The sequence below is a fragment of the Mastacembelus armatus genome, chromosome 11 (genome assembly GCF_900324485.2).
Source record: "Mastacembelus armatus chromosome 11, fMasArm1.2, whole genome shotgun sequence".
Classification (NCBI taxonomy): Eukaryota; Metazoa; Chordata; class Actinopteri; order Synbranchiformes; family Mastacembelidae; genus Mastacembelus; species Mastacembelus armatus.
This window is the reverse complement of record NC_046643.1, coordinates 6,804,483-6,813,393: the sequence shown is the minus strand read 5'-3', so window position 1 is coordinate 6,813,393 and position 8,911 is coordinate 6,804,483. Positions and strand designations below refer to the sequence as shown.

Here is an 8,911-nt window from a genome sequence, read left to right as displayed (position 1 = left end):
CATGTTCCATACCTGACATCTTGTTGGGGCCATCGGGGTCGGCCCCAGCGTGGTGGCGTAGGGACTGAGGCAGGCGGGAGGGCTGAGGGATTCTGGAAGGCCTGCGAGAGCCACCTTGGGGTCCTGAAGGGATGGAGCTACCTTGGGAGCTTCCACCTCCACCTGCAGGTGCTGCACTGGACCCACTGTTGCTTCCACCTGGAGCTCCCATGCTGGGCACACATGACCCACCACTCGCCCCTACATGGTTCCTCTGATACTCTATTGGTGAGGTCAGAGCTGTGATGAGATACAAAAGAGACATAGCCAAACATGTAGCAAACAGTCTGGTCTATAAAACATGTCTGTATGTGTGTGTCTGAGCCTACCGTTGAGGAAATTCTGTTGGCTCTCAAGTATCTGGCTGATCTGAAGGGTCCAGACCTCACGCACCCCTGGGTGCGAGGAGTGAAGCACAAAGGATTCCACGGTGCCATTGGTTGACCGAGAAGTGAGAATGAACTTGCAGGGATCACCTTCCACATTCTCCTCCAGGCCCAGACAGCTTACCTGCAGAGAATAAAAATGATCCTGTATTTACTTGATACCTCACTTCTAATATTTGTGTTGTTTTATTAGTCTTTGTTAAATAAATTATGTTGTCGTCTTTTGTTACTTTTATTGTCTTTCCTTAGTTGGCTTACTCTTCCTTTGTATACAGTTTAAGACCTAAAAATTCACAAGCTAGGAAAAAAGTACGGGTGAAACTCTCTTGACATTGTTTGGCAATCGTTCCTAAGAAATCCATGCCTGACTTTGTATGTAAATCTAAACTTGCAGATGCTTCTTATTACAATTTGAGTGTAACTCTCAAAATCTCACACTGTTCACTTTGGTAGTTTCTCCACCAGAGGGAGCTGCAAACCTTTTAACTGGTACTTATTAATTCTCTTTAACTCTAAACACTGATCTTCAGTGAAAATGTACAGTAAGTGAAGGAATTACTGATGCACACCACTGCCCCCTCGTGCCTGTTACCTTGATGCTGTTCTTGTAGAGGAAGCCAGGCAAGGAGAAACCTTTCTTTTTGTCGAGGGGTTCGCTAAAGATAACTAGCTGCTCGAACAGAAAGACTCTCCTCTCCTTCATCCGGTTATGCAGACCACCCTCTGGGTCAGACACCATGAACGTGTCCTGCAGTAACAGGCGGCCTTGAGCCACAATCTTTCCCTGCGCAGGAAAATGAACAAGACGGAAATGGGAACCAAGTGTTGGACAGGAAAGAGACAGTGGGCGTGAGAAGTCCAGTTTGTGTAATACATGCTTTGAAAAGGTTGTTGTATTATCGCAATTTAATGTAATTTCGTACATCAAATCCCTGAAGCCGCCCAACATTCATCATGTCGTTACACCTTTTTGGCACAATGCACATGACCTCCACCGCTTTCTGAAAGAGTCAGAGAAGTCCAAAGTTGATGGGATTCCTGAACTGGTTTTGCTTAATTTTAAGCGTTTAGTTGCTATATCGATTATCTTACCTCCAACTCTACAGACTCCAGGCCTGCCTTTTTAGAGTGTTTCTGGAAATCCTGAATTAGAAAAAAAATACTGTGTAAGTAAGCTATGTCCATTAACAGACAGCAAATGAATGACATACTGTATAATGGACAGAAGATGATAAAGGGAAGATGATAAGAAGAAGAAGATGATAAACAACAGCTGGAGCTCTGGCACCTCCTGTTGAACTGAAATAGACCAACCTTGAGCAGGAGCTGGTACTTCATGATCCTCTGGACTGGCTTGATGAGCAGATCTGTGATCTGCAGCCTCTGCCCCAGCCGCTGCTTCAGGTCCTAAATAGGGTCATGGGTCAAATATCAGTGGAGAGGCTGACAGCTACATGACGTATGTCACTTAGTTTCTAAATAATAGCTTTTACCTCAAAGTATGTGTCGATGTACTCTGAGACAATGTGCTCGGACTTTGGCTTGTTTTGACAGTACACTACGTACATGTTCAGTCTCCGTTCCTAAACGCAAAGATCACACACTTTTACAACAAGATCAGATGTACCCAGGCATGTCCAAATGAAGCAAACCTAGCTGTGGACAAACCTGTTTGAGAAAGAGTGGTCCCAGTCTGTCAGGGTCCTCCAAACACTTCTCCAACTCACCTAGGAAGAAACTGAGCAAGACAGAAACAGATGAGCGGGAAGTAAATAAATGTACGAGTGAATCAGAACAGGGAAATCATCGGTATTGTCCAAGTATATGCGCCATGTACTCTTTGTGCCAGTCGTAGATTTGATGGATGTTGCCAAACACAATTTTGTCTTTCCCTTTCATATCATCAGGGACGCCCTCTTCCTTCATACGGTTCATGTAGCCCTTAAGATGGAGACACACAGACAACTTTATAAGACAGTGTCCATAAAACCACTCTCACTGGCTTACTACTAAAGCACCTACTAGAAAACCTATGAACCTTCACATTTACAAATCTCAGACTGATTTAAATCATGGTACACCGATTTATAACCAGTAACCAGTGCTTATAAAGTGTCAGCTCACCTCCACCACCAGGCCGAGGTCTCTGACGTAATCTCTCTCCGTCTCCACCAGCTCCAACAGAATGTAACTACAGCAAAGAACAAAGATCTTTTATTCAAAATCCAAAGAAAACCCAAACCCTAAAATACCAGTGTGTAATACTAATGACGTTAGTGGACATACTGTCTTTTCTTGAGGATGCTGGTCCTGCGTTCGTCCATCTCTTCGATGGGGGAGGAGGAGGACAGGAGAGAGTTGTCAGAAGGGTTGAAGGAGGGAGAGCTGCTGTCTCCCTGTTCTACTGCCAGAGAGCTGGGTCTGTCCTCCAGAGCCTGCAGCGGCAGAAAACACATTGACAAACTGGGTGGGAAAAAGGTCAAATGTTTCCTCTTTAACATTTTAGGGATTTTAAAAACAAATGTAACTATAACTGTACTGAAGCCCACACATTCAAACTTAGAATGTGCCTGCTTGTTTTCCTCTGCTCTCCTACCATCTTGCTTTTGACCAGCTCCTCGATGGCGCTCACCAACTCAGCAGCGCTGGGCGTCTCTGAACTGGATGGACGGACGGACAGACGAGAAGAGGTCTGAACAAAAAAAAAAAAAAAATGAGGTGAAAAACACAACATATGAGAAGAGAGGAGAGAGAAAGAACAGAACCTGATCATTCATGTAATCCAGCAAAAACATTGCTCTGTGGTCTCTGCGAATTCTGGTCTTTGGGAAATACAACTTTGATATTGGGAAAATGGTGGCGATTAAAGTAACAATGCTATAGATTAACTGACACACGTTTACTTTATTATTTAAATGATACATTAAAAGAGATCTACTAATTAAACATTTAAAACCCATGAATGTGAACATACATGTAATAGTCCACAAATAGGTAGCAAACAAAATTGCTTGATATTCATTTATGGTTAAAGGTCATGCTTATGTTTTAGCTATGATAAATTAGCTTTGTTAGTAGTTTATTTCTTTATTATTTTTAAAACACTAAAGTTAAATGATTTACATTAGTTGAGCGATGGCTTAGTGAAAATGTCTGTTAAATACTCAACGCTTTAATCTAAACAGATCCAAAAAAAAATAAATAAATAAAATGCATCCACTAGTGAAACCCCAGTATTAGGGTTTAACAGCTAAAGGTTAAAAGAAAGTGAAATTTAAAAAGTGTCTGTGAAAGGGTCAAAACATGAGGCTGAAAGTGGAGTGAATGAAATGAAGAAATGGGGAAAAATGTGAAATGTCAGAAAAGAGTGATGAGGAGAAGTTGGGTTAAGGGGATAAGTGATGTTAAAATGGTAGATATTTCTGTCGTTATCTTGGGTGATGATGAACAGTGGTAGAAATAAAGAGAGGATGCTAACGGAGCGAGAATGAAAAAGGGAGATGTATGTATGTATGTATATATAAATATATATATAGTTCAGGAGACTCTCACCCTTGCTGTGCTGTGCTTCAAGACTTTCCCCAATTAGGTTTTCTGGGTGAGGCTGTGTGCCCTTCTGGCCTCGCCAGCGTTTAGAGATGCCAATTACTCGCATGGGTAATGAGGTTAACGCACAGAGGGTAAAAGGGAGATGAGGACGAGCGGGCGGGGGCAGGCAAAGGAGGGAGTAGTGAGGGGTCAGGGGATGATGGGAACAGGGGGCTTTTGAATTTCGCCTCATCGCGGGGTCATATTTAGATTATTATCCCGGGGCGCTGCCTGCTCGACTGATGACTCTCCTGTTTGTGTTTATATTTACTGCTTGCATCTTTCAAATATCACTTACCAACCTCCTTCCAAACTATGAATGATAAACATGCAGAGAAACAAAAGCTGCAGCCCTGTATTTTTCAAGCTCAAGGCATTACAAAATTGTAAATTTCCACTGAATTTCTAAAAGTTGGTGCAAATGTGGGATTAAATAAAGTCTTGAGATCTGTTCTGCCAGCCCTCCACACTCCCCTCTCTATTTAGTGTTAGAGCCAAATGCATCCTCTATATCGTCACTTTCTCTTCATGCCCTCGCTCATCTGCCAGCGACTCTCCGTTACAGCGGTGTGTTGAAGAAACAGGGCAGAAGTCAAAATGTGAAAGTAAAGCGGAAAAAAACCAAAAAAAAACCTCTACACCCAAGAAATACAAGAAAGTTTAAAGATTTCAGAAAAATACAAAAGTTAGGAACAGTGACTTAGGGGACAGAGAGAGGTGTATTTTAAAAAGAAGAAAGTTTTTCCTAAAAAAGCTGCAAGCGTCATTTCCTGTCACTCTAGAAACTATTGTAGGAACCAAAGAAGAAGGCTTCAGAAAGTACTGTTAAAGCTGAAGAGCAGGGACAAAAGATCTGACTTAGGGAAGAGACAGAGGGGGAAGAATGCGACATTTCAGATGGAGAGGTATGGAAACTGAGACAAAGCAAAGACAGGACATAAATCAAGGTAATGCTACAGCATGGCAAACAGCAAACGATACAACCAGGAAACAAAACAAAAGAGAAACAGAAATTAGTGTCAGAGGGGTCTCCGCTTTAGTCAAGGAGCAGACTTGGACTGCAACATGCCAAGATAAAATGTTATGCATAACAAGAGGAGCCGCCTAAAACTGTCAGGAAATGTCCTTTTGGGGAAAAGTGGGAGACTGAAATGATCTGACTGAAAATTTGACCTGCAATAACTAAAAATTCACACCTTTTTACTTGAAAGTGATTGTAGACTTGAATTAGCTACTGTTCCTCAGAAATATACACAATGTGCACTCTAATGGAAACAAACCATTACAAAATACCTACTGCAAACCTCACTTTGGACTAAATGGGATTCAGTTTTTGTCTCTGATTTGCTCACAATTCCTATTTATCTGATAAAGAAGTGTTATAGTAGTCTCCCTTGAGGGCATTTTGCACCTGTTTTGTACTTTTCAGTTGTCTTGTTTTATTACTGGCTCCACAGCAAAATCAGAAAGTGCAGCAACACAGAGCTTCTTAACTTGATGGTAGGATTACAGGTGACATCATTATTATGTATTTAGAAAACCATATAACCAAATACTATTTTCAACAAAGGTTATTAAAAACAAACAAAACAAAAAAAAAAAATCACATCTCACATATTGTAACTTTAAATAACATCCCCATGTTGATAATGGGACAAATTATTAGGGCCTATGGTAGGAGTTTAATAAGTACTTAGAAAAGCTTTCTGAGAAACAAACTGAATTTGTTATAAGGAATGTACATCATACTGTACAATGACAAAAATGGTCAGTGAAGATTAGATAAGGAATATTTTCATAGTACTCTGTCACGTCACTGTAATCAGAGATCAGTGAAATGTGCCTTTTATTGCTGACAGAGTCTAAGCTAAAGTCACTGCACAGACTTGACAAGCCCCCAATTCCAAAAGGAAAGAAATAAGCAAGACTCTAATTTTAAAAAGATATGCAAAGCAGAAAATGTTGGATGATTTGTGTCCCACTCTCTAATAATTCTCATAATTTCTTTCACTCCCAGTGTTTTGTGTGACTCGTCTGCTGCTCCTCTTCATCTCTGTGTGTCTGCCTGCCTCCATGCCTTCTCTCTGACCCCTCTCCTCTGTACCAGTAGAACAGCCTCTCTCACCTTGTCATCCTGTGAGTCTGGCTGCAGCAGGCTGTGCTGCTGGATGGCCATAGGTGGAGGCAGAGGAACTGAGTCAGCACCCTCCTCTCCCTCCTCCTCACCGCAGCTCTGCATGCCTGAAGAACTGGACTTGGACAATGTGCCGCTTGACAGGCCCTCGTTACGAACCCTCTGTAGCACACATGGATCGCAAAGTCAAGATCAGTACACAACACAGCACAAAGATATACATGGACAGATGTGTATCCACATACCTCCTCCACAGTCTCATCCTGAGGTGTAGCGGCACTGTCGTCCGAGTCTTTCTGGGAGCCCATCGTCATTTCCCCGCTCTTCCTCACCTCACGGCTCTTCTTGTGTTTGTGGGCCAGCTTCTTCACGTGGCCATCTGCCTTTCCACTGCTTAGCCGACGCACTGGGCTGGTGAGCCACTTCCGCAGAGTGTTACCTAGGAATAAACCAAATGCACCAAACTCAGTTTGCTGCTCAATGTAAATACATACATGATTTTCACAGATTGCTGAGTGCAGTTCCAGTAATTTGTGTGGGAAAATGACAAATGTGTTTCTTTTGTTAACCCTTACTTGCTGTGTTTGAGTTACTAAGGTTGTGAGGACTTTTATGGGATTTCAGAGAGCAGACAACAGGAAATATGGCACAGGTGACCTTACCTGGTCTCTTAGGTCCTGGTGATGTGTGGGAGCCAATGCCGTGACCGGGCTGGAGCGTAGCTGACGACCCTGGCATGATGGAGTCATTGCTGCACACTGACAGAGTGTCTGTGAAAGACAAAACACAGTGGAATTTACAGTCTTAGTGGTCGACAAAATACCTGAATACGTTTTTGCTTCTTCTCTAACAGACGCATGGTGAAGTCTGCCCATTCACACCACACCCTCTACCTTTGTGGTTGAAGATGCCCTCCATCTCCATGGAGGACCTAGAATGAGCGATGCAGAGCATAGAGCAGGGTACCAAGCCCTCCTGGGCGGGGGAGCGGTCTGTGGTCCTGACCAGGCACCAGTCTGGCTTGTCATGACAACGCTCCAGAACCTCCACTGTCTGGCCTCGCCGCACCGTCAGCTCATTGCTGTTGCCGGCCATGAAGTCGTGTATCACCACAGTCAGCTCACAGCCACCGGACAGCTGGGGGCCAAAAGAAACCACTAAGACCTGGTTTCTACCTGCTTTCATTTGTCCAGAGCTTTTTTTCTAACAGCTGAAAATATACAATTGATCATCACCGACTGACTGATCATCACTGTGCACACATTGTCACCTTATCGCTGTCCAGTGTGTTCTGGGAAGTGCGGGATGCGAGTGAGATGGTATCTGGTTGGCTGCTGCCTTCACCCTGACTGTCCAGGTCCTCTCCATCCCTAGAGACACACAGGGTGAATGGTCTTTTTCTCGTATGCATGACTCTTTGTTCCCTTATTTAATCTTAAATTGGAAGTGTTGTGTGTTTACCTCCGACCCTTGAGGTGCTTAGCTGTAGTTGCTTTTGGAATATGAATGGGCTCCTTCAGCGCTCCTCTCAGGTGAATGGTACGCTCCTGGATCACCTCCCTGATGTGCTTGATCCAGTCCTGTTTGTTCTCAATGCTTGATGCCTGTAATTAGTCAAAAATGGAGAGAGTTCAAGTCGCAATTTAGAGTTGTCAGGAAATGAACTTCCTTTGGAATTCTTGTTTCACACAAGTCTGAACTGACCTCTTGTCATTTCTTATCAACTGAAGGAACTTTTCAGATACATTTTGAGCCCACTACAACTGTGGAGTTTTCAGCTTGACCCCATCTGTCACTGCGGCAGAAGCTGAACCATTTATTCTTTACATTTAGCGATTCCAAGATTCCAAGTCACCTTTAGTGATCTGTTTCAGCCATTATTATTTAACGTCGTCTCATTCCTGCAGCTATAGAAATGGATTAGTGGTTTTCCTCTATGGATCTGCCCTTTTCTTAAACTACTGTTAAAACAGACCAAGAACAAGAAATGCAAAGAGTTTGTGTTTCAGACTTGAGAGAAATGGTTGAGGGCTGTGCTGTGGGATAGTTTGTACTCACCATCGCTCCATGTTTGGATCCCTGACTTAGCTTTGAATTTAAAATATAAAATAGAGAATTTCACTGGTTTGGTTTTACAAAAGGTACATGACACTTTATGGTAACAAAATGGTTTTGACATGATAGGAACGTACAACATTGATGATTTGCCTTTACAGTGTAATGAAGCCCAATTAAATGTGTAGCAGATTCTAATGGTTTATGTGCATGTGTGTGTGTGTGTGTGTGTGTGTATATATACACATGTATATTTAGTAATCAGACAAATTTCATTTACAATGCACATACCACACGACTGCTTCTCATCAGTTAGTTTAGTAGTACACATGTATAACAGAGTTGTAATGCTCAGAATCAAACGTGTTAGGATTTTGGCTTCATGCTGTTCCAACGGCTGACACAACTTTCAGTCCATCTGGGATAGTACTGAACAGGAAAATACACGCAGTGGGTTGAAAATGGGATGGAAATTTCAGTTAGAGAACTAAAAAAACTTGAGCAATTTCTTACTCTTACAATGGTGTCCAAATGATTAAAAAGCTTATTTTTCTGATAGTTACTTGTCAAAGTCAAAGTGGCTTGGAGCCAGGTTGGGGGATTGTGGGCGTTCAGGAGTTGAATCAGTGTCAGCAGCGTTGGTGGAAGCATAGCAGCCTACAGAGAGAATTAGAGATACAAACATCCACAGAAAACACAGCCCCAGATT

General features: G+C 42.7%; 1 protein-coding gene across 4 annotated transcripts in view; it reads right to left on the bottom strand.

Annotated features, from left to right (window-relative positions):
- The window catches only part of LOC113126736 (triple functional domain protein), a 64,795-nt gene that overhangs the window by 7,109 nt on the left and 48,775 nt on the right, over positions 1 to 8,911 (bottom strand). For 2 of the 4 annotated variants that reach the window (XM_026300842.1, XM_026300845.1), the window contains exons 35-53: positions 8,206 to 8,235; positions 7,609 to 7,751; positions 7,418 to 7,517; positions 7,041 to 7,284; positions 6,810 to 6,917; positions 6,393 to 6,586; positions 6,139 to 6,309; positions 3,022 to 3,117; positions 2,712 to 2,860; positions 2,550 to 2,616; positions 2,263 to 2,366; positions 2,094 to 2,163; positions 1,919 to 2,008; positions 1,740 to 1,832; positions 1,518 to 1,568; positions 1,349 to 1,426; positions 1,018 to 1,209; positions 369 to 549; positions 13 to 279 (exon numbers count right to left, since the gene is read on the bottom strand). In XM_026300842.1, the coding sequence (XP_026156627.1) occupies positions 13 to 279; positions 369 to 549; positions 1,018 to 1,209; positions 1,349 to 1,426; positions 1,518 to 1,568; positions 1,740 to 1,832; positions 1,919 to 2,008; positions 2,094 to 2,163; positions 2,263 to 2,366; positions 2,550 to 2,616; positions 2,712 to 2,860; positions 3,022 to 3,117; positions 6,139 to 6,309; positions 6,393 to 6,586; positions 6,810 to 6,917; positions 7,041 to 7,284; positions 7,418 to 7,517; positions 7,609 to 7,751; positions 8,206 to 8,235 (2,428 nt within the window). The remainder of the gene's footprint in view (positions 1 to 12; positions 280 to 368; positions 550 to 1,017; positions 1,210 to 1,348; positions 1,427 to 1,517; positions 1,569 to 1,739; positions 1,833 to 1,918; positions 2,009 to 2,093; positions 2,164 to 2,262; positions 2,367 to 2,549; positions 2,617 to 2,711; positions 2,861 to 3,021; positions 3,118 to 6,138; positions 6,310 to 6,392; positions 6,587 to 6,809; positions 6,918 to 7,040; positions 7,285 to 7,417; positions 7,518 to 7,608; positions 7,752 to 8,205; positions 8,236 to 8,911) is intronic. The other 2 variants (XM_026300843.1, XM_026300844.1) reach the window with 2 other exon arrangements.